The following is a 25,707-nucleotide window of genomic DNA, read 5'->3' as shown; positions in this document are numbered from 1 at the left end:
ATTATTCTGTTTTTTTCTCATGATGTCCAGTTAAGGACCATTGGTATTGAAATTTCTGCACTTTGAAGTCTTATATTTTGTGTATTTAGTATACATTGTAAACAAAACTCCACATAATAAAGTTTAGTTTTATAACTGAAAGGTAATAAAGTACAAGAAAATTGAATCTCACAGTAAATATTCTTCTGTACCAGTGCTCACTCCTCTAACTATTAGTTACTTTAAAAAATCATTAGCAAACATTTCCATCGCTAGAAGTCTGAAGGAAGGAGCAGGGGCTTTAGAATGACTTGTATTCAGTTCAGAACCATGCCCTGCCACTTATTGGCTGTTTTAAATTTGGGCAAGTTACTTAATATCTTGACTTCAATTGCCTCATCTGTAAAAAAGAAAACATTGTTAGTAGGACTAAAAACAACTTGAAGAATTCATTATGTTGCATAAGGTGTTTATAAATGTTCATTATTATTACCATCAGAATTAAAAGTGGGTTTAAAAAAATGAAAATTGATCTAGGAATAAAATTATCTACTTTCCTAACTTGCCTCATTGTTTTTTCTTTTCAAGTAGGAAATTTGTTTTATTTATCACTGTGTTTCCTATAGTGCTTACCAGCAGACACTTAGTAAATGTTTGTTGATTTAATAATGGAATTTAGTGTTTTAGATTATGCTTAGCATTAAGCTAACATTTTTATTAATGTGTTTAGTGTAATAAAATTCAATAATAGGACACATGAAACAAACATTTTGCAAGGTGTCATGTTTCACAAGTTGTTGACATAACTTGTTGGTGCTGTGGTTCAGTTATCTTTTGACAATGCAAAATTAGTATACTATAGAAAAATACTCAGTTATATGTCAGAAATGTAACTCTAGGCTTTGGACTCCTTTTAATTCCCTTGATGTCTGTGTTCTTCCTTTTCTGTGGTTCTCAGTTTTTCTTAATCACAGTGGGAGTCGTCCATATATTCTTTTCTGTTTTTCCTTCTTTCCCTCCCCAGCACTTCTTTGTTTCAAATAGCCCCAGGGGGAGTTTTATATTTCCCTTAAACAAAATTTAGCATATCCTTTTCACAATACCTGCAAAGATAAATCAAAAGTATTTGGCTTAATTTGAAATTTAAGAATAAAATTGAAGCATTTTTGCTTAACTTAAATGAGGCCCATTCATCTTAGCATAGGCTTTCTCTGAAGCACAGTGGCCCAGATGTGGTGGGACCTGGTTTGACTACAAAGAAGTTATACCCTCAAGGGACTTTTCAGACCTTTTTTCCTACCATAATTAGAGGTATGGTCATTATTCACATGTAATTGGTATTCTTCTATGACATAATAAACTCAGAAATGAGCCCTATACGGAAGTTCTTTGGAGATTGTGTTTGGTGATGATGATTATTGCTGCTGTTATTGTTTCTTTTTTTTTTGAAATGGAGTGCGGTGGCAAAGTCTCAGCTGTCGTCTAGGCTGAAGTGCAGTGGCAGTCTCAGCTCTCTGCAACGTTTACCTCCGGGGCTCAAGTGATTCTCCTGCCTCACCCTCCCAAGTAGCTGGGATTACAGGCATGTGCCACCATGCCCAGCTAATTTTTGTATTTTTAGTAGAGATTGGGTTTTGCTTTGTTGGCCATGCTAGTCTCAAACTCCTGACCTCAAGTGATACTGCCTGCCTCAGCCTCCCCAAGTGCTGGGATTACAGGCGTGAGCCACTGTGCCTGGGCTGATGTTTCTTCTTTTTAGGCCATGCAGCTACTCAGTCTCTGACTACCTACCATGTAGATCTAGTAAGGGCAGTCTTCTTTCTATGGATTTGATGCCAGTGATGTATGCTAATATGAGTTCTAAGGGAAATAGACAAAAATAAGACAGTGGGGAAAAGGATTGCTGCAGTTTTCACTCCTCTGATTGTCGTCATCTGTAGGCATATGTGTGTGTGTGTGTGTGTGTATTTTTTTGAGACGAAGTCAGGCTAGAGTGCAATGGTGTGCTCTTGGTTCACTGCAACCTCCGCCTCCCGGGTTCGAGCAATTCTCCTGCTTCAGCCTCCTGAGTAGCTGGGATTAAGGTGTCTGTCACCATGCCTGGCTAATTTTTGTATTTTTAATAGAGACAGGGTTTTACCATGCCGGCCAGGCTGGTCTCGAACTCCTGACCTCAGGTGATCTGCCCGCCTCAGCCTCCCAAAGTGCTGGGATTACAGGCGTAAGCCACCACGCCTGGCCGCACATATTTATTTATAACAGGAATATCGGAGGTGCCAGAGATGGAGAAATGAAGGATACCATTGTCCATTGTCTTTTTTATGAAAATAAAGTGTTTTTAAAAAAAATCACAAGAACTGTCTTGTAGCTTAGTAAAAATTACCTAATAGGAATTTATTTTTAATGACTTAGACTAATAATCATTTTGTTTGTTTCTTTGTTTTTGAGACAGGGTGTCACTGTCACCCATGCTGGAGTGCAGTGGGTGATCTCAGCTCACTGCAACTTCCACCTCCAAGGCTCAAGGGATCCTCCCACCTCAGCCTCCTGAGTAGCTGGGACTACAGGCCTGCGATACCATGCCCAGCTACTTTTTGTATTTTTTTGTAGAGATGGGGTTTTGCCATGTTGCCTAGGCTGGTCTCGAACTCCTAAGCTGAAGCGATCCGACTGCCTTGGCCTCCCAAAGTGATGGGATTACAGGCCTGAGCCACCACACCTGGCCCAATAATTATTAATGTGGCTTATTTCAGGTCATTCATTTATTGCTGAATGATTGTAAGAGTTTCTTTTATTCAAGATTCATTCAAAAATATTCTCACCATTTAAAAAAAAACAGTAACTGTGAGGTGTTGTATTTGTTAATTAGCTTGATTGTTTTAATCATTTCACAGTGTATACATATATTAAAACATTGTGTTTTATGCCATAAATATATAATGTTCATTTGTCAATTATACCTCAGTAAAGCTGGAAAAAATTCATTCTGTATTAAATTAATGTGTTTTTCTTGTTTTCGTAAGTGTGGATCTCTTGGATAAGACTTTTAATTTTAATCTGTTTAGCATAGCCATGTTTTTACTGAAAGATCTAATCACTTGTAATCTTCCCATCCTGTATGTAAATTAAACATCAAATTGATTTGTTTGCCTGCCTCATGTCTTTGCTGTCATATTGTATTTGATTTAGTATAGTGTTGTACTCAATATCTATCTCTCTGTGGATTATAACTCTACTACCAAAGTGTACAAATTTGCTAATAAGTTAGAAAAGATAAACTAGGGTGGTAATACTTTTATCCATTACTATTTCTGAAAAATCTTCCTACTGCCAATCATATATTCTGTAAATTAAGAAAGTATTATTTCGTGTAGATCTGTGATTATTTCGTTATCTTTGTATATTTTTTGACTATAGGAAATCGCTGATAAAGATGGGAACAATAAAGTTCTGTCTTTCACTATCCCTTCCTTATCCAAGCCTTCAATATATCATGAAGTAAGTAACATTGGAAAGGTGGAATTATTTTAAATTATATTGAGTAACAAATCAAAAAGTCAATTTCTTATCAGAGATAAATATTCCTAAAATATCTTTACTGATTTGCTTCTTAAAAGTGGATGTTTGTTATTAGAAGACTGAGCTGTGATGAGAGAGGCAGAAAAGAATGAAAAATTTTCTTTAGTTCTTTTGTTTTTTTATTCTTCTATCAGTATCTTTTTTGTTTGTTTGTTTGTTTGTTTGTTTTTTGAGACGGAGTCTCGCTCTGTCCCTCAGGCTGGAGTGCAGTGGTGCGATCTTGGCTCACTGCAACCTCTGCCTCCTGAGTTCAAGCGATTCTCCTGCCTCGGCCTCCCAAGTAGCTGGGACTATAGACGTGTGCCACCATGCCTGGCTAGTTTTTTTATTTTTAGTAGAGATGGGGTTTCACCATGTTGGCCAGGCTGATCTTGAACACCTGACCTCATGATCCGCCCACCTCGGCCTCCCAAAGTGCTGGGATTACAGGTGTGAGCCACCGTGCCTGACTCTACCAGTATCATTTTTTACTCTCATTAGTCTTTTATGAATTTTAAAAAAATTCGTTAATTTTTTTATATTTTTATATTTAATTTTTTAAATAATAAGCCTTAAAAATATTCTTTAATTTTTAAAGTCTTCCATACTACTTAGAAATCACCTTAGATTGATTTGTTTTGTTATTCTTTACTATTCTAGGAAAATAACTACTTAAAAGAATGTTGACACTCTAATTGTTGTTATTTCAGTTTAAAGGAATCTAATTGCTGCATTCTAGGTGTTCAGTACATTATACTTTTTTGCTTATATTTATTTGGTTGAAGAATTTGAGAACACTGATAATCACGTAGGTAAATGATGCCAGTTGAGCTGAACTTTTTCTACTTTCTGTCTTTAAGTAAAATCCAATAAGAAACTTATGAATCAAACTTCTGGTCTGCAGTGGCCTTTATTGCCACTACACTAAGTTGTGAGGATAACATTTAAAGAAACTTTACTAGTAGTCTAAAAATTGTATTCTATTTTCCTGTCAGCACACAGTATCCTGACCATCTCATAGCTCTTTGCAGTATTAATTTGCTTAATTAATTCCGTGGGACTTTGTTTTGTGTTTAAAATAGAATGTCCCATTTAGCCAGGAATCATTTTAGCACAGTATATTTCTGAGTAATAGATTTTAATTAAGTTCTGTGTATCATGAAATAAAATGGAGAGTAGTAAAGTGTTAAAGAAGGGATGGTTCTTTTTTTTTTTTTTTTTTTTTGGAGACAGAGTCTCACTCTGTCACCCAGGATGGAGTGCAGTGGCGTGATCTCAGCTCACTGCCACCTCCGCCTCCTGGGTTCAAGCGATTCTCCTGTCTCAGCCTCCTGAGTAGCTGGGACTACAGGTGCGTGCCACCACGCCTGGCGAATTTTTTTGTATTTTTAGTAGAGATGGGGTTTCACTGTGTTAGCCAGGATGGTCTTGATCTCCTGACCTCTTGATCCGCCCACCTTGGCCTCCCAAAGTGCTGGGATTACAGGTGTGAGCCACCGCACCCGGCCTGGATGGTTCTTCTAACTTTAGAAACGTGAACTCAATGATGTTAGTTTAAAGAGACATTTGGGCCGGGTATGGCGGCTCATGCTTGTAATCCCAGCACTTTGAGAGGCCGAGGTGGGTGGATCACTTGAGTTCAGAAGTTTGAGACCAGCCTGGCCAACATGGTGAAACCCCGTCTCTACTAAAAATACAAAAATTAGCTGGATGTGGTAGTGGGTACCTGTAATCCCAGCTACTCAGGTGTCTGAGGCACAGGAATCACTCGAACCCAAAAGGCAGAGGTTTCAGTGAGCAAAGATCGTGCCACTGCACTCCAACCTGAGAGACAGAGTGAGACTCTGTCTCAAAAAAAAAAGAGATATTTGATTGTAGTCTTTAATATTGTTTGTATAATTATAAGCAGTTGTACTCTGTTCTGGAATATAGACATTAAAATGGATGTATTTTTAACCTTTAGTTTTTTCAGCAACTTTTCGTACTCCCTTAAATATCGATTTATTACATAACTTTTAAAAAATATTTTTAGTTTTATATTTTACAGGCAATTTCCAAAAGAAGCTATAGAATTTATATAATTGAGAATTGAAAGATTCTGAATCTTTTCCATGAAGAATGAGAAGAATAAATGATCCAAAACTGCCTTTTGTGGAAAAGAAAATTAAATATTATTACATGATACAGATTTTTACTTTATGGTAGAGACATTGTCTCATACTGTACCTTATTTTTGTAGCCTTCAACAATTGGATCCATGGCTTTGACAGAAGGGGCATTGTGTCAGCATGATCTCATCAGAGTTGTTTATAGTGATCTTCATCCTCAGAGGGAAACATTCACTGCACAGAACCGGTAATGGTCAAAACTGTATATAGTAACAACTTGTATGTATGTATATATGAATAGATGAATGAATGAATGAATGAATGACAGAGTCTCACTCTGTCACCCAGGCTGGAGTGTAGTTTGTAGCCACAAACATGGCTCACTGCAGCCTTGACCTCCCAGGCTTAAGTGATCTTCCCACCTCAGCTTTCCAAGTAGCTAGGACTACAGGTGTGCACCACCATGCCTGGCCAATTTTTTTTATTTTTTGTAGAGAAAAGGTCTTGCTATGTTGCCCAGGCTGGTCTCGAACTCCTGGCCTCAAGCACTTCTCCTGCCTCAGCCTCACAAAGTGCTGAGATTATAGGCATGAGCCACTGCACCTGGCCCATTTATTTATTTATTTAGAGACAGAGTCTAGTTATGTTGTCCAGGCTGGTCTTGATCTCCTGGCCTCAATGTGATCCTCCCACCTTAGATTCCTGAGTAGCTGGGATTACAGGCATGCACCACTGCACTCAGCTAACAATCGTTAACTTACACTTAGTAGTTAACTATAATTACTTCAGTTCAAGTTTGGTATGAGAAGAGTCCAAAAGGTAAGTACATCATAGTTGTGAAATACCCATTGTCTAATGTTTGGTATTATGTTATGGTCATCTTGTATAAAGCAGTGTAAAAAGTGGATGTGCAGTCAGTCAAACCAGGATTCATATTCTAGTACTGCAATTTAGAAATTTTTCCCTCAGACAGTTTATCTACTCTGTACACCTTACTTTCTTGGTTGTAGAATGGGATTCGTACCTGAAGTTAGACAGAGTTTGAGGGACAGGTTGCAAAACTGCCTTCACTTCTGACTAATTGAAAGTTTTGGGAGTTCCCAAAACCAAACTCTTGTTTGATAATTTGCTAGAAGGACTCACAGGATTCACTGAAAGCCATTATACTCACAGTTATGGTTTATTACAGGGAAAGAATACAGATTAAAATCAGCCAAAAGAGACACATGTAGTAGAATATGAAGGGTTTCAAACACAAAGCATCTGTTGTCCTTTCCCCTGAAGTCAGGATACCTTACCCTCTTGGCATCAATGCATGACAGTAAACACAAAGTATTGGTAATGGGAGAGGCTCATTTAAGCTCTGGTTTCCAGAGTTTTTTTATTGAGGCATCTTTATGTAGGCATGATTGATTAGGTTGATTGCCCACTTGGTTGATCTCAGCCTCCATGTGGACTGATGCAGTGTGACCCAGAGCTACTACCTTAAATCACACGGTAGTTCTTTCTGGCATGGCTAACTCTTACCTAAGAAAGTCAGATGTGGTCAGTCCAGCCCGAAGTTCTGGTGTTACCAGTCTCTGCCCTAAACAAAGACTCTCAGATTAACTTCCTAGGAGCAAAGGCCAGATGTCTCTTTGGGCAAGGCCAGTTTATAGATGGTCCATGAATTATTATGGTTCAACTTAAGGTTTTTCAACTTTACAGTGGTATGAAAGCAATATGCATTCAATAAAAACTGTACTTCAAGTACCTATGCAACCCTTCTCATTTTTACTTTCAGTACAGTATTCAGTAAATTACATGAGATACTCAATTTTATGATAAATATAAAATAGGCTTTGTGTTAGATGATTTTTGCCCAACTGTAGGGCTAATGTAAGTGTTCTGAGCACATTTAAGGTAGGCTGGACTATGCTATGATGTTCAGTAGGGTAGATGTATTAAATGCTTTTTTGACTTATGATATTTTCGATTTACAATGGGTTTATTGGTATGCAATTCCATCATAGGTCGAGAAACACCTATATTTATTATACAGGCTGTCCCCTGGTCTTTGGCCAAGGCTCAAAAATGATCATGTTTATCTGGGCATCTACATTTAGTATAGCATTTATATGACAAATACTATCATTATGAATATGCCTAACATTTGGAGGAGCCAGTGTAGGTTATGGATAGATTTAAAGAAATAACTAATTCAGCCGGGCACGGTGGCTCACACCTGTAATCCCAGCAATTTGGGAGGCCGAGGCGGGTGGATCATGAGGTCAGGAGATCGAGACCATCCTGGCTAACATGGTGAAACCCCGTCTCTACTAAAAATACAAAAAAATTAGCCAGGTATGGTGGCGGGTGCCTGTAGTCCCAGCTACTCGGGAGGCTGAGGCAGGAGAATGGCGTGAACCTGGGAGGCGGAGCTTGCAGTGAGCCGAGATTGCGCCACTGCACTCTAGGCTGGGCGACAGAGCAAGACTCTATCTCAAAAAAAAGAACTAATTCATCCTTTAATGTTTGTATATATTTTCATATTTTTGCACAAATTTGATTACCTCACCCCTCTTCTTTATCTACCTTGTGGTAAACTTGTGCAGAACTATTTGTCATAGAAATTAGTTAATGATTAGCTAAATCTAGTTCCTCCTCAGGCAAGTCATGTTCCATTAGTATTCATTCTAAGGAGGCTTCAATTCAATTTCCAATACGTATGACCAATATTGTAACCTTACCAACAATGCCAATATTATACCATGTCACAGGATGGCAGTAAATGAAACCTGAAAAATAAGAGCCAAAGATACTGGCACATTCATAGAGTACCGGTCAGTCATTAACAGTTATCCCAGTTCATCATCATATATGACGAAAATATCTCCCAGAGAGAAGTCACTCAAGTTTACAGACTTCTGTTCAGCCTTATTAAGTTCTAAAAGCAGGAGTGGTCTCACAAACACATGACTTTTACTCTTTCAGGCATCTAGTATAATTGAGCTAATAGTATCATCTCTTGTTCTGAGTGTCTTCCTAGGTGCTAATGTATTTCCCACATTGCACAACTCATTTATTTTAAAAAATCTCGCCAGGCGCAGTGGCTCATGCCTGTAATCCCAGCACTTTGGGAGGCCGAGGCAGGGAGATCACCTGAGGTCAGGGGTTCAAAACCAGCCTGGCCAATGTGGCAAAACCCCATCTCTGCTAAAAATACAAAAAAAAAAATTAACCAGGCGTGGTGGTGGGCACCTGTAATCCCAGCTACTCGAGAGGCTGAGGCAGGGACAGTCACCAGAACCAAGGAGGCAGAGGTTGCAGTGAACTGAGATTGCACCCGTGCACTCCAGCCTGGGTGACAGAGTGAGACTCCGTCTCAAAAAAAAATAGCCAGGCGCGGTGGCTCACGCCTGTAATCCCAGCACTTTGGGAGGCTGAGGCGGATGGATCACAAGGTCAGGAGTTCGAGACCAGCCTGGCCAACATGGTGAAACCCTGTCTCTACTGAAAATACAAAAGTTAGCCAGGCGTGGTGGTGCATGCCTGTAATCCCAGCTACTCAGGAGGCTGAGGCAGGAGAATCACTTGAACCTGGGGAGGTGGAGGTTGCAGTGAGCCAAGATCGCGCCATTGCACTCCAGCCTTGGTGACAGAGCGAAACTCCATCTCAGAAAAAATAAAAAAATAAATAAAAATAACAAAATAAAAAATAAAAAATCTCAGCTACTATTTCTCTCTCTCTTCATTTATACTCAGACTTTTCTACCTTGGAGAGAGGTTAGGTTTGACCATTGTGTTGGTCTCTATTTCTGGCAGCAAAACTGGCTAGCAAGTGCCTCCCTATCAATTCACTCCCAAGGATGTAGGGTAGATTTATATAAAGAACTAATGTGCTATCACAACTAGGCGATAATATACATTCTCTGTCAATCCTAATTTTGCCAGATGGAATGAAGGCACAGCCTAGCCCATCAGGCCTTTAGGAATTCTGACATAAAGATTTGAAGGTGTAGTTCCGGTTTTTTTGCTTAGGAATCATCTCTGCTCCTTGCACCCACAGTTGCAGCACTGGTACTGGAACCACTGCCTTAGGTGGGAAAAAAAAATGTTGAGGTGATATGTAAAAGAAGGAAAAAAAGTATAGTAATACCACCACCTTCTGTCACTATGAGAAGAACAGAAGAGTAATGATGACTATCCCAGCATCATCTCTCCACTGCCTCCTCCCAAATCCCCCAGAAAAACAGAGGAATCTCTCCAGTGATAATTGGCCCTCCCTTGGCCCCGCTCAGGTTAAGTACACAGTCATGAAGGCCTGTAAGCCAGCCCTTCATGCCTGTATCTCACCCCAGTCTTTTAGACCAAAATTATCTCATTTGATTGTTCCAATTATTTTCATTTTTCAATTGCTTTCATTCCACGCAATTGCTTGTTCCATTACCCTGAGGATGTCTCTTTGCCCATTGTTGGACTTTTGGTCTTTTTTTTTTGAGATGGAGTCTTGCACTGTTGCCCAGGCTGGAGTGCGGTGGTGCAATCTTGGCTCAGTGCAAGCTCCGCCTCCTGGGTTCACACCATTCTCCTGCCTCAGCCTCCCAAGTAGCTGGGACCACAGGCGCCCACCACCATGCCTGGCTAATTTTTTGTACTTTTGGTAGAGACGGGGTTTCACCATGTTAGCCAGGATGGTCTCGATCTCCTGACCTCGTGGTCTGCCCGCCTCGGCCTCCCAAAGTGCTGGGATTACAGGCATGAGCCACTGCACCCAGCCATTGGACTTTTGGTCTTTAAAGTGTGTTTCTTGCTCCAAAAATGTAACTAAGCAGTCCATATGGGTACAATATCTTCTGGTCCTTTTACAGTACTCTGAGCATTTGATCCACAATCTGATAAGCAAAACCTAATGCAGTGTCTGTTCCTGTCAGGACCCATTTGTGGCCTCCAGAGACTGCTGGCATCTATTCAGCTTGCCAGCTATGTGCAGGACCTTCCCCCAGAGGAATCTGCCCCATAGCCATCTGCAGTCTTTGTCTGTTTTATTGGCATTTTATGCCTCAGAGGGTACAAAAAATATGTCTAAATTCAACCCATCTCTGCATTGCTGCAGTACCACCATGTCCACTCATTTCATGGACCCAAGTGATCACTCCAGGTGACTACACAGGGATATGTGCCCATAGGTGCCAGTCACCTGATTCTAGAAGGAGGTTCTCCTGATGTGCATTGACATATCCTACTTATGCACTCTTCAAATTCCCATAGTGATTTCCATATGCCTGTTTTTTTTCCATACAGGCACCCCTTTAATAGGCCAGTTTTATATTACCCTTCTGCCTGACCACATGGCCAGGCCACTGGCCACCACTCATAAGCTGATAAAAACCCAAACAGACCAGGCATGGTGGCTCACACCTGTAATCCCAGCACTTGGGGAGGCTGAGGTGGGTGGATCACCTGAGGTCAGGAGTAACCCTGTCTCAGTAAAAATACAAAAAATTAGTCGGGCATGATGGTGGGCACCTGTAATCCTAGCTACTCTGGAGGCTGAGGCAGGAGAATCACTTGAACCCAGAAGGCAGTGGTTGCAGTGAGCTGAGATTGCACCACTGTACTGCAGCCTGGACAACAGGAGCGAAATCCATCTCAAAAAAAAAAAAAAAAAAAAACCCAAACATAGCAGCAAACTGCATGCAATTCAGCCAACCTGCCAAGCTGATATGTTTTCACTTTTTTTTTTGAGATGGAGTCTCGCTCTGTCGCCCAGGCTAGAGTGCAGTGGCATGATCTCTGCTCACTGCAACCTCCGCCTCCCAGGTTCAAGCGATTTTCCTGCCTCAGCCTCCTGATAGCTGGGATTACAGGCACACACCACCATGTCTGGCTAATTTTTGTATTTTTAGTAGAGATGGGGTTTCACCATTTTGGTCAGGCTGGTCTTGAACCCCTGACCTTGTGATCCACCCACCTCAGCCTCCCAAAGTGCTGGGATTACAGGCGTGAGCCACCATGCCTGGACTTTTTTTTTTTTTTTGAGACGGAGTCTTGCTCTGTCTGTCGCCCAGGCTGGAGTGCAGTGGCGTGATCTCAGCTCACTGTAGCCTTCACCTCCCTAGTTCAAGTGATTCTCCTGTCTCAGCTTCCCAGCCCAGCTTTTTAAAGAATAAGTCTTGGGCTGGACACATTGGCTCACACCTATAATCCTAGTGCATGGATTGAGGTGAGAGGATCACTTGAGGCCAGGACTTCAAGAACAGCCTGGACAGTATAGCAAGACCCAATCTCTTAAAAAAATAGCTGAGTGTGGTGGTACATGCCTATGGTCCTAGGTACTCTGGAGGCTGAGGCTGGAGGATCAAGCCCAGGAGTTTGAGGCTGCAGTAAGCTGCGATTGCACCACTGCACTCCAACCTGGGCAACAAAGCGAGACCCCATCTCTTAAAAAAAATTTGTATCTATTTCTCTAGCAGTGCATAGATATCTTATTCTTTTTAGTGATGAGTTATTACTCCATTTTATGTATGTATCATCAATTTTTTTTTTTTTTTTTTTTGAGACGGAGTTTTGCTCTGTCGCCCAGGCTGGAGTGCAGTGGCGCAATCTTGGCTCACTGCAAGCTCCACCTCCCGGGTTCACGCCATTCTTCTGCCTCAGCCTCTCTGAGTAGCTGGGACTACAGGCGCCCGCCACCACGCCCGGCTAATTTTTTTGTATTTTTAGTAGAGACGGGGTTTCACCGTGGTCTCCATCTCCTGACCTCGTGATCCGCCCACCTCGGCCTCCCAAAGTGCTGGGATTACAAGGGTGAGCCACCGCGCCCGGCCAGATATATCATCAATTTTTAGCCAATCTCTTATTGAGTAAATTTAGATTGTTTTCAGTTTTTTTGCTACTATAAACAATATTGCAGGGAACACACTTTTTGTACGTACATTTGCATAAGAGCACAAAAAGTATCTATAGGATAAATTCCTAGCAGTGAAATTGTTATGCTAAACAATATCTGTGGCCAGGTGCAGTGGCTCACGCTTGTAATCCCAGCACTTTGGGAGGCCGAGGTGGGCAGATAATGAGGTTAGGAGTTCGAAACCAGCCTGGCCAACACAGTGAAACCCGTCTCTACTAAAAATACAAAAATTAGCTGGGCGTGGTGGCAGGTGCCTGTAATCCCAGCTACTCGGGAGGCTGAGGCAGGAGAATCGCTTGAACTCGGGAGGCGGAGGTTGCAGTGAGCTGAGATCGCGCCACTGCACTCCAGCCTGGGTGACAGAGCAAGACTCCATCTCAAAAAAAAAAAAAAAAAAGAATGTCTGCTTTTTTAGTTTGAGTAGATATTGTCAAATTAGCCTTGCCAAAACAACTATACCTATTGAATGTCCTACTAGTAGTTTGAGAGTTTTTCCTCCTGCTAACTCCCAATACTGATTATTTTCAAAGTTTTTAATCTTTACCAATCTGATAGTTAAAAACTGGTGTCACATTGTTATTCATTATTGTTTTTCTTTACCTGTGAACTGCATATTCATGTCCTTTGTCCTTTTTTCTTTTTTTGGCCAGTTGGTGGGAGAGGTTTGTTTCACTGTATTGCCCAGGCTGGTCTCAAATTCCTGGGCTCAAGCAGTCCTCCCACCTCGACCTCCCAAAGTGCTGGGATTATAGATGTGAGCCACTGTGCCCAGCCCCGTTTTTCTTATTGAACTGTGTATTTTTTTTCTCGTAGTGAATTGCAATAGTTCTTTGAATATTGAGGAATTGACACTGGGTTTTCATGTTGCACATTTTCAGTTAATTATTGACTTTACATTTATTTTTTAAATCAAGATATAATTCACATACCATAAAATTTACCCGTTTAGGGAGCCGGGCGCAGTGGCTCATGCCTGTAATCCCAGCACTTTGGGAAGCTGAGGCAGGTGGATTACTGGAGGCCAGGAGTTTGAGGCCAGCTTAGCCAACATGGTGAGACCCTGTCTCTACTAAAAATACAAAAATTAGCCGGGTGTGGTGGTGCATGCCTGTAATCCCAGCTACTGGGTGGCTGAGGCAGGAGAATCACTTGAATCCAGGAGGCGGAGGTTGCAGTGAGCCGAGATTGTGCCACTGCACTCTAGCCTGGCGGCAGAGCGAGACTCTGTCTCAAAAAAAAAAATAAAATAAAATAAAATTTACCCCTTTAAAGCATACAATTGAGTGGTTTTTATTACTGGACATTTTACATGAATGGATCCATACAATATGTTGCCTTTTGTGTATGGCTTCTTTCACTTAGCATGTTTACAAGGTTTGTTTCTGTGGTAGCATGTATCAGTACTTTCTTTTTATAACTAAATAATATTTCATTGTGTAGATATACCACATTTTATTTATCCATTCATCAGTGGATGGACATTCGAGTTATTTCTATTTTTTCTTTTTTGGCTGTTATGAATAACTCTGCTCTCTTTAGTCTATTTGGGCTGCTATAACAAAATACCTTAGACTGGGTAATATATAAACAATAGAAATGTATTGCTCACAGTTCTGCAGATTCGAAAGTACAAGCTTAAAGTGCCAGCAGATTCAGTGTCTAGTAAGGGCTCATAGTCTCTGCCTCATAGATGGCACCTTCTAGATAATCAAATTTAGGAGGGCAGAGCTGTCATGACCTAATCATTTCCCAAAGGCCCCATCTCTTTTTTTTTTTTTTTTTTTTTGAGACAGAGTCTAGCTCTGTCACCCGGGCTGGAGTGCAGTGCCACTATCTTGGCTCATGGCACCCTCTGCCTCCTGGGTTCAAGTGATTCTCCTGCCTCAGCCACTTGAATAGTTGGTATTACAGGTGCACAATGCCATGCCTGACTAATTTTTTTTTTTTTTTTTGTAGAGACAGGGTTTCACTATGTTGGCCAGGCTGGTCTTGAACTCCTGACCTTAGGCGATCCACCTGCCTTGGCCTCCCAAAGTGCTGGGATTATAGGTGTGAACCACCTCACCCAGCTGCAAAGGCCTCACCATATTGAGGATTAAGTTTCAACATGAATTTAGACCACAACAGCTGTTTTGTTTTTTTTTTTTTTTGAGACGGAGTCTCGCTCTGTCGCCCAGGCTGGAGTGCAGTGGCGCAGTCTCGGCTCACTGCAAGCTCCACCTCCTGGGTTCATGCCATTCTCCTGCCTCAGCCTCTCCGAGTAGCTGGGACTACAGGCGCCCGCCACCACGCCCGGCTAATTTTTTGTATTTTTAGTAGAGACGGGGTTTCACCATGGTCTCGATCTCCTGACCTCGTGATCTGCCAGCCTCGGCCTCCCAAAGTGCTGGGATTACAAGCGTGAGCCACCGCGCCCGGCCTCACAACAGCTGTTTTGAACATGCACTCACAAATTTTTGTGTGAACATACATTTTCAGTTCTTTTTAGTATATACCTAGGAATAGAATTGCTAGGTCATATGGTAATTGAACACTTAACTTCTTGAGGAACTGTCATGCTCCTTTCCAGAGTAGCTGTACCATTTTATGTTTCTACAACAGTGTATGAGGATAGCAGTTTCTCTACATTCTCACACTTATTTTCCATCTTTTTGATTACAGCCATCTTAATGGGTATAAAGAGTGATATGGCATTCTGGTATTTATTTGTTTTTGCTGTATGTTTTAGTTTTTTATGTAGTCAACTTTATCAGGAATACACATACATTTTTTTCCCCCAAAGCTAAATATGCTTTAGCTCTGCATATTTTTCTTTTTTTCTTAAGACAGGGTCTTGCTTTGTTGCCCAGACTGGTGTGCAGTGGCATGATCATGGCTTACTGCAGCCTGCAGCCTAGAACCCCTGAGCTCAGGTGCTCCTCCTGAGCTCAAGTACTTCTGCCTCAGCCTCCTGAGTAACTAGGACTACCACCATGGCCCACTAATTAAAAAAATTATTTTTGTACCAACGGGGTCTCAATATGTTACCCAGGCTGCTCTTGCATGCGTGAGCTCAAGCAATCCTCCCTGCCTCAGCCTCCCAAAGTGCTGGGATTTCAGGAATGACCTGCTGGACCCAGCCTTCTATTTCTCTCTTTTTTTTTTTTTTTGAAACAGTCTTGCTCTGTTGCCCAGGCTGGAGTGCAGTGGCATGATCTCAGCTCACCACAACCTCCACCTCCCAGGTTCAAGTGATTCTCCTGCCTCAGCTTCCCGAGTAACTGGGACTACTGGTGCATGCCACCATGCCCAGCTAATTTTTGTATTTTTAGTAGAGACGGGGTTTCACTATGTTGGCCAGGCTGGTCGCGAACTCCTGACCTTATGATCCACCCGCCTCGGCCTCCCAATGTGCTGGGATTACAGATGTGAGCCACTGCGCCCGGCCCTTCTATTTCTTTATAGTCTCTTTTTCATCCTAGTAGAGTTCCTTAGATGTCCGGCAATCTTTTTTCCCTCATGTTTAAGAATAGGGGAATAGGCTGGGTGCGGTGGCTCACGCCTCTAATCCCAGCACTTTGGGAGGCTGAGGCAGGCAGATCACCTGAGGTCAGGAGTTCGAGACCAGCCTGGTCAAAATGGTGAAACCCTGTCTCTGCTAAAAATACAAAAAAAATTAGCGGAGTGTAGTGATGGGCACCTGTAATCCCAGCTATTCGGGAGGCTGAGGCAAGAGAACGGCTTGAACCTGGGAGGCGGAGGTTGCAGTGAGCCGAGATCGTGCCATTTTACTTCAGCCTGGGTGACAAGACCAGGACGCTGTCTCAAAAAAAAAAAAAAAAGTGGGGAGAGGGAATAAAAAATGACAAGCTCTGACCATGTTAATATATGGCTGATTTGAGCTAGTATTGGTGCAAAAGTTATTGTGGTTTTGCCATTTAAAAATTTTTTTTTTAATTTTCGCACCAACCTAGTAACTGACTATAAACTTCACCATAGGATCCCACTAGGCCATTCATTCGGAAAATTTCCCAAGTCCATATCTTTAAGTCTTTCCTCTTAGAGTGGTCAAATTCCCCAGAAACAACTCTTCTGGTATCTTAACTAGAGATCTGGTTGCTAGTATTTTGGTGGCTAACTGGCAATATCTAGTCAGGTATATTTCACTTCACTTAATCTTTCTATTTTCAGTTTGGCATCCACCCCCATCACAGTTGGGGCTCCCAGGTAGAAATTAGTTTTTATCCTTTCAGAGAATAAATCTCCATTCTTTTACCTAGATATATGGAGAAAGTGAAGGGATCTGAAAGTATGGCTGCTTCCAGATTAGACTTTCAACTTGATTTTTAACTTTTCATTTTGAAATAACTTCAGACTTACAAAAAACATTGCTAAAATAGTACAAAGAGTTTCCATAAACCCTTCACCATTCATCTGTGGGAAGCCTTTTAGAGGTACAACTTCCCTGGTTCCTACCCGAGGATTTAAGTGGGTCAACTGGGTTAAGACATAGAAGTGTATGTTTTTAAAAAGGTCTCTAAATAACTAATGTGCCTCCAGATTTAGGAGCCACTTTCTTAGACATTATAAATGTTAGGAAAGCATTTTTTTCTTCATTCAACAAGTATTTATTAAACAATTATGTATTAGACACTGTGCTGGACACTAATGATAGAGATAAATAAATCAGGATCTCTGTTCTAAAGTTGCTTATTACTAAATGGGTGAAAGAGACATAGAGGCATAAAATTACAATTCAGTGGGATAAATGCTATGTTGGAGCTACACAGGTAAGGGAATGGTTTACTTTAGCAGAGAGAATTAAGAAGGGCTTTATGGCTAAGGTAAAAATTTGATCTAGGACTTGAAATCTTATCAGGAATCACCCAAGTAAAAAAGTATATTCTATTAAGAAGGAGCAGCAAGCATTAAAGCAAGGAATTCTGAATGGTTACAGCATATTGTTGGAATGGTAAGAAGTTTGATAAAGTGTGGTGTATGTGGTTGGTAATGGAGGGAAATAAGGCTGGAGAGGAAGGATGAGGGTGGATTTTAAAGTACCTTGTAAGAAGGACTTTGATTTTAAAGGACCTTGTGATAAGTTTGGATTTTATTATGAAGTCAGTAGGAAGATGGTAGACTTATTCATAGGGAAGTCATCTGTTCAAGCATGATTGATTGATTGATTGATTGATTGATTTTTTGAGATGGAGTCTCACTCTGTTGCCCGGGCTGGAGTGCAGTGGCACAATCTCAGCTCATTGCAACCTCCGCCTCCTGGGTTCAAGCAATTCTCCTGTCTCAGCCTCCTGAGTAGCTGGTACTACAGGCATGTGCCACCACGCCTGCCTAATTTTTGTGTTTTTAGTAGAGCTGGGGTTTCACCGTGTTAGCCAGGATGGTCTCAATCTCCTGACCTTGTGATCCACCCACTTCGGCCTCCCAAAGTGCTGGGATTACAGGCGTGAGCCACTGGGCCTGGCCTGATTTATTTTTTGAAAACGGAAATATAGATGACAAGATGACAGCAAGGGATATGACTTGTAATAAGGAGAATATAAACAGGGAAACCTTTGAGGAAGATGCTATATTGATTTGATTAAGAAATCATAAAGGTCAATATGGAGGCATTGTCATAACCAGTTGCTAGTAGAAGTAATTATTTGTAATCCTTTTAACCTTGGATTTGTTGTTTTTAGGTTTGAAGTCCTGAGTTTTCTCATGCTGTGTTATAATTCTGCTATTGTATATATGCCTGCCTCATCTTACCAATCTCTTTGTCGGATGGGTTCCAGGTGAGAAGAGTGATTATTACTAATCTTCATATTTATTTGACAGATATTTATTGAGTACATTCTCTAAGCCAGGCACTGTCCTAACTTCTGGTATTACAGCAGTAAACAAAACTCACGGAGCTTGCATTCCTGTAGGAGTCCTTATCCTCATGAGGCTGTTTTTGTTGTTGTTGTTGTTTTGTTTTTTTATGAGATAGGATTTCTCTCTGTCACCTAGCCTGGAGTACAGTGGCTCAATCATAGCTCATTGTGCCCTCAGCCTCCTTGGCTCAAGGGATCCTCCCATCTGGGCCTCCCAAGTAGCTGGGATCACAGGTGTACACCATGACTCTCAGCTAATTTTTGTAGAGACAGGGTCTTGCTATGTTGCCCAGGTTTGTCTTGAAGTTCTGGCCTCAATCATTCTTGCCACATCAGCCTTCCAAAGTGCTGCGAGTACAGATGTGAGCCACCATGCCTGGCCTTGTGCATTCTTGAAAATGTTTTCAGTATTAAATATTTTCTAGCTGAATGTAGAGTTGTACCAAGACATCCAAATCTAGGGTTGTTTAGTGATATATCTTATTCCCTGGTTGCCAGTTTTTGTAAATCACTTTGAGATCTTTGAAAAAAATAGTGCTATATATGGGGAAAGTGAATATGAACCTCTTCCCATACATTTCATAAATAACTGTCTCTGTGTTGGAGAAAGTGATTAGCAATAGTACCAATGATGTGTGTGTCTCATTTGTATGTGGGGGGTGGATATTCTGTATCTTATGGATTATAATCTTTACTAAATCAATTTCTAATAATTTGGACAGACCTAGGCTTAAATCTTGTTCTTTCACCCAGACTGGAGTGCAGTGATGGCATATTGGCTCATTCAACCTTTGACTCTCAGGTTCAAGTGATCTCCTCACCTCAGTCTCCTGAGTAGTTAGGACTACAGGTGCCCACCACCATGCTGGGCTATTTTTTTTTTTTTTTTTCAATAGAGACCGAGTTTCACAATGTTGCAGAGGCAGGTCACAAACTCCTGGGATTAAGTGATCTGCCTGCCCTGGCCTCCCAAAGTGCTAGGATTACAGGCGTGAGCCACCGCACCTGGCCTTAAATTTCTACTATAGAAAAAAGTGTAGGCCAGGGTCAGTGGCCCATGCTTGTAATCCCAGCATGTTGGGAGGCCAAGGCCTGAGGTCAGGAGTTTGAGACCAGCCTGGCCAACATGGTGAAACCCCGTCTCTATACAAAAATACAAAAATTAGCTGGGTGGTAGTGCATGCCTATAATCCCAGCTATTTGGGAGGCTGAGGCATGTGGATCCCTTGAACCTGGGAGGCAGGGTTGCAGTGATCCGGGATCGCACCACTGCACTCCAGCATGGGCGACAGAGTGAGACCTTGTCTCAAAAAAAAAAAAAAAAAAAGAAAGAAAGAAAAAAAATTTAAGTGATATAAATTAGTTCGGAGACAGTGGATGTTTGGAGTCACAGAAGTCCAGTTATAGAAGGAATTCAGAATTCAGCCTTTCAAAATGATTTTTACTTGGGGATATCAATCCCCCAAAAAGGTTAAATGTTGTGTTAATTTTCTATTACTGCATAATAAATTGCCACAAATTGAGCAGATTAAAACATCACACATTTATTATTTCACAGTTTTTGTGGGTCAGGAATCCAGATGGCTTAGCTGGGGTCCTCTGCTTAGCATCTTACAAGACTGCAGTTAAGATGTTAGCTGGAGTTGCAATCTCATCTGAGGCTCAGAAGTTTTGTTGGCAGAATTGAGTTCCTGTGGCTGTAGGACTGAGGGCTTTGGTTTTTTGTGGCTGTGTGCTAGAAGCCGTCCTTTGCTCCTTGTCACATTGGCCTCCCAACACAGGCAGCCTACAACATGGCAGCTTGCTTCTTCAACATAGGAGGAGTGAGACTCCAGCAAGACCTGTTACCTTATGTAACATACTCACATACACATAATCATGGAATCCCATCACCTTTGCCGTATTCTATTGGTTAGAAGCAAGCTGCAGATCCCACCCTTGCTGAAGGGGAAGGGCATGACACAGTGTGAATACCAGAAAGATCATAGGGATCATGGCTCTCCAAGAGTCTGTCCACCACAAGTGCTTTGCTCAAGGTCACATGCTATTTTGTTACTGGGAAGAGATCCTGCTTATAACAAAACTTACTAATTTTGCCAACTAAATTAGCTGTTACTTTGATTTTATAGATTACCTAAAAATACTTGTTTCTCTTAACTGTAATACCATGATTAATGTCTAAGAAAATTCTCGTCTCTAATTTAGATGCTACTTAAGCACTTACTGCCTGTCTGCAGATAAACTTATTTATAATTCATTACTTTTGGTTCATTAAAACTGCCTGCTCTCTTATTGGCAACATTATTGTGGCCTTCAATAGAATTTCTTTTTTCTTTTTCTTTTTCTTTTTCTTTTTTTTTTTTTTTTTGTGATAGAGTCTTCCTCTGTCACCCAGGCTAGAGTGCAGTGGCACAATCATTATACATAGCTCACTGCAGCCTCAAACTCCTAGGCTCAAGCAGTCCTTCCACCTCAGCCTCTTTATTAGCTATGACTATAGGGATGTGCCACCACACTTGGCTAATTTTTAAATTTGTTATAGAGATGGAGTCTCACTGTGTTGCCCAGGCTGGTCTTGAATTCCTGGCCTCAAGTGATCTTCCTACCTTGGTCTCCCAAAGTACTGAGATTATAGGCATGAGTCACCACACCCAGCCTAGTAGAATTTCTTAATAACAAAAATGATGATGGAGTTTAGTGGTCCTCAAACTTTGTTCTTTTGTTCATATATCCTCTACAGAATTTTGAAAAACTATGTACTCCTTGTACGTTGTTAAGTTGACATTAAGAAAATTTTCATCCTATCTTAAATAGGTAGAAATGATATAATTTCTAGGCCAGGCGCGGTGGCTCATGCCTTTAATCCCAGCACTTTGGGAGTCCAAGGTGGCTAGATCACCTGAGGTGAGGGGTTTCAGACCAGCCTGGCCAACATAGTGAAACCCCGTCTCTACTAAAAATACAAAAATTAGCCGGGAGTGGTGGCACATGCCTGTAGTCCACTACTTGGGAGGCTACTCGGGAGGCTGAGGCAGGTGAATTGCTTGAATCTGGGAGGCAGAGGTTGCAGTGAGCCGAGATCAGGCCGCTGTACTTCCAGCCTGGGCGGCAGAGTGAGACTCCGTCTCAAAAAAAAAGGAAATGATATAATTTCTAGTATGGAAGTATCGACATAATTAAAAAAATAACTGTTGGGTCACTGTTTTAAATATATGTAATGTAAATACCATAATGATGTGATACTCACCATATCCATTTGAGGAATAAATGAAGAAACTTTTCTTTAATGGTCTAACATTACATTTATTCCTTTTTCTCCTTGAAATTGAAGAAGAAATTTCCATTCCCCTTTCCCCACATAGTTTTATCTTAATATAGTGCTATTTTTATTTATGTATTTATTTATTTTTGAGACGGAGTCTCGCTCTGTCACCCAGGCTGGAGTGAAGTGGCGCGATCTCGGCTCACTGCAAGCTCCATCTCCAGGTTCACGCCATTCTTCTGCCTCAGCCTCCCGAGTAGCTAGGATTATAGGCACCCTAGCTACCTAGGACCACCATGCCCAGCTAATTTTTTTTTCTTTTGTATTTTTAGTAGAGACGGGGTTTCACCATGTTAGCCAGGATGGTCTCAATCTCCTGACCTCGTGATCCGCCCACCTCGGCCTCCCAAAGTGCTGGCATTACAGGCATGAGCCACCATGCCTGGCCATATAATGCTGTTTTTAAATTGCAGGTTTTTTATTGTATATCTCTGCTACAAAAAATATATAAACAATTTAAAAAAAATTTCCCAAGACCATAAGACACTAAACACTGAAAGATTTCTTCTGGACTCACTATTATAATTATCTTACTAAATTAATTGATTAAATAATGTAGTATATTACAACTGTTGATCACTACCAAGCATAACTTTTTTGGAAGCATCACTTAATGAGATGGAATGGATGTTAGGGAGTTGTTTATAGTTCTTTGTTTAAAAATGGCCTCACAGACAACAATATTTTGAAATGTCCTTTTGTTTTGAGATCTCTATATTTCCCAGTAATTCACCCTGATACAATTTGGGGTGAGTAAAAGTTAGACATTTTTGTGTGTATGTGTGTGAAGAGAAAGAAGGATGATTGTGAAAGAGATGGTTAGCTATTTTAGAAAAGTTGCTTTTATGGGCAGTCCACTAGAATGAGTGCTTTGTGAGAGCACAGATTTCATTTTTATTTTTTATTTTTTATCTTTCACCTGTTCACGACTGTATGCCTAGGCCCAGAACAATGACTGGCATATAACAGGCACTCAATAAATACTTGAGGAATGAATAAATTGAATAAATGAATTTAGGAAAACAAAAACTTTTATTTAATGAATCTGGAAATCACATGTTAAATAGTGTATTTTCCTAGGGTTTGTGTGAGTGGGTTTCCACGGCAACATGAAAAACATTGGAAAGAACTCTGTGGTCGAATAGTATTGGATCCTGAATTTATGGTGCAACTTCTCACAGGGGTTTATTATGCCATGTAAGTAGGTGGAATATAAAATTGTATGAATTCTTCCTAATGTTTAGAAACTTTGAATATTTCTCTTTCTTCCTTATCAGACACAATACTGAATCTTTTGTTCCATGATGGGCTTATCTTGTTTTTCTAATATGGTTTCCTTTTAGTACTTTTAAATAAGCCAAAATATAACATAACTAGTCATTAAAATTGGAGTCTAGAAATTGTCAGGTTTTCTGTATGGAAAACTGTCTCTACATAGTTCATAACCCAGGTTTTCTTTTTTTTTTTTTTTTTTGAGACGGAGTCTCGCTCTGTCACCCAGGCTGGAGTGCCGTGGCGTGATCTCGGCTCACTGCAAGCTCCGCCTCCCAGGTTCATGCCATTCTCCTGCCTCAGCCTCCTGAGTAGCTGGGACTACAGGCGCCCACCATCATGCCCAGCTAATTTTTTTGTATTTTTAGTAGAGACGGGGTTTCATCGTGTTAACCAGGATGGTCTCGATCTCCTGACCTCATGATCCGCCCGCCTCGGCCTCTCAAAGTGCTGGGATTACAGGCGTGAGCCACTGCACCCGGCATAACCCAGGTTTTCATGAATGCATTAAAAAGATTACTCTAAATTTAATCAGCATGTAATAAAAACCAATTTATGTGAAGAAACATTTGTAAACATAGTATTTAAAATCTGTTTTGTTTTTATAACCAAAAGTGGGGTAGTTTATAAATGAAATGACGTAACACTTGGTATGAAAGTTTTGCTTCACAACCAAAGTAGCAGGACTTGGAACAATTTAAAAAGTTGTGCTGAAGATTAGATATTTGCTCAAGAGTATAAATGATCTGCTTCTTCATAGGTATAATGGACAGTGGGACCTTGGCCAGGAAGTTCTTGATGATATCATTTATAGAGCCCAGCTAGAGCTTTTTTCTCAACCACTATTGGTAAGTTATTATCTTTACTCTTTATTAAATATACTATAAATATAAAAAACTAAACTATTTTTAGTACCTAAAAAAGGTACTAGGTTAAAAATGTAAGACAATCCAAATAATTAGGGGAAAATTTTTCTTCGATGATAACCGTTGGTTAACTCTTAGAGAAAAAACAAAATAGGTTTAGGTCCTTTCCACCTTCCAGTACCAAAATAAAGTTCAGATAAAGAGAATAATTAAATGTTTTGAAATCCTTTAAGAAAAGAGAGAAGAAAAGGTTCTAAATATTCAGATTTCTAGAGAAGGGAAGACTTTCTAAGCATAAATGATAGGACAAGTTACTAAAATAAGATTGATTCCCGCCCCCCCCACCCGACATAAACACCTAAATTCTAAGCCATTAGGTTTTTGGGGTTTTTTTTGTTTCTTGTTTTGTATTTTTTTGTAGAGTCAGGTTCTTTCTGTGTTGCCAAGGCTGGCCTCAGCCTCCCAGAGTGCTGGAATTACAGATGTGTGACACCACACCCAGCCTATTCCATCAGTTTTTTTAAATTTATTTTTTATTTTTATTTTGTTTTTGTTACGAAGTCTCTCTCTGCCACCCAGACTGGAGTGCAGTGGTGCGATCTTGGCTCACTGCAACCTCTGCCTCATAGGTTCAAGCGATCCTCCCATCTCAGCCTACCAAGTAGCTGGGATTATAGGCATTACCATGCCCAGGTGATTTTTTCTTTTTTTTTTTTTTGAGACGGAGTCTTGCTCTGTCGCCTATGCTGGAGTGCAGTGGCACGATCTCGGCTCACTGCAACCTCCGCCTCCTGGGTTCAAGCGATTCTCCTGCCTCAGCCTCCCGAGTAGCTGGGACTACAGGTGCGTGCCACCACACCTGGCTAATTTTTTATATTTTTAGTAGAGATGGGTTTTCACTGTATTAGCCAGGATGGTCTCGATCTCCTGACCTCGTGATCCACCCACCTCGGCCTCCCAAAGCGAATTTTTGTACTTTTAGTAGAGATGGAGTTTCACTATGTTGGCCAGGCTGGTTTTGAAATCCTGATCTCAAGTGATCTGCCTGCCTCGGCCTCCCAGAGTGCTGGGATTACAGGCGTGAACTACCGCGCCTGGCCTCCATCAGGTTTTTAAAAGCAAAATTAATATATGCAGGGCACAAACTGAGAAACATATTTTCAGCAGTCGTGATACAAATAAACAAATTAGTATTTCATTCTTTGTAAAGAGATTTTGTACTGTCCCACAAAATAAACAAATCTCCAAATGGTAAGTGATGAATTAAAAAACAAATGTAAGGCTGGGTGCAGTGGCTCATGCCTGTAATCCCAGCACTTTGGGAGGCTGAGGCAGGTGGATCATCAGTTCAAGACCAACCTGGCCAACGTGGTAAAACCCCGTCTCTACAAAAAAAAAAAAAAAACAAAATTTAAGGCCAGGGGCTGTGGCTCACACCTGTAATCCCAGCACTTTGGGAGGCCAAGGCGGGTATATCACGAGGTCAGGAGTTCAAGAGCAGACTGTCCAAGATGGTGAAATCCCATCTCTACTAAAAATACAAAAAATTAGCCAGGTGTGGTGGCAGGCACCTGTAATCCCAGCTACTTGGGAGGCTGAGGCAGAGAATTGCTTAAGCCCAGGAGGTGGAGGTTGCAGTGAGTGAGCTGAGATCGTGTCACTGCACTTCAGCCGGGGTGACAGAGTGAGACCCTATTTGAAAAAAAAAAAAAAAGAAAAAAAATTTAGCTGGGTGTAGTGGTGCACACTTGTAATTCCAGCTGCTTGGGAGGCTGAGGCATGATAATTGCTTGAACCTGGGAGGCAGAGGTTGCAGTGGGCCGAGATTGTGCTACTGCACTCTAGCCTGGGTGAC

At 41.1% G+C, this 25,707-nt stretch overlaps 1 protein-coding gene across 16 annotated transcripts in view; it reads left to right on the top strand.

Annotated features, from left to right (window-relative positions):
• The window catches only part of HYCC2 (hyccin PI4KA lipid kinase complex subunit 2), a 148,405-nt gene that overhangs the window by 105,419 nt on the left and 17,279 nt on the right, over window positions 1-25,707 (top strand). For 14 of the 16 annotated variants that reach the window (XM_055290148.2, XM_055290153.2, XM_063644935.1 and 11 more), the window contains 5 exons: window positions 3,397-3,477; window positions 5,777-5,892; window positions 18,216-18,311; window positions 22,795-22,911; window positions 23,747-23,834. In XM_055290148.2, coding sequence (XP_055146123.1) covers window positions 3,397-3,477; window positions 5,777-5,892; window positions 18,216-18,311; window positions 22,795-22,911; window positions 23,747-23,834 — 498 coding nt within the window. The remainder of the gene's footprint in view (window positions 1-3,396; window positions 3,478-5,776; window positions 5,893-18,215; window positions 18,312-22,794; window positions 22,912-23,746; window positions 23,835-25,707) is intronic. The other 2 variants (XM_063644931.1, XM_063644938.1) reach the window with 1 other exon arrangement.

Source organism: Symphalangus syndactylus, chromosome 8 (assembly GCF_028878055.3).
Source record: "Symphalangus syndactylus isolate Jambi chromosome 8, NHGRI_mSymSyn1-v2.1_pri, whole genome shotgun sequence".
NCBI classification, from domain to species: domain Eukaryota; kingdom Metazoa; phylum Chordata; class Mammalia; order Primates; family Hylobatidae; genus Symphalangus; species Symphalangus syndactylus.
This window is presented reverse-complemented; position numbering and strand designations above follow the sequence as displayed.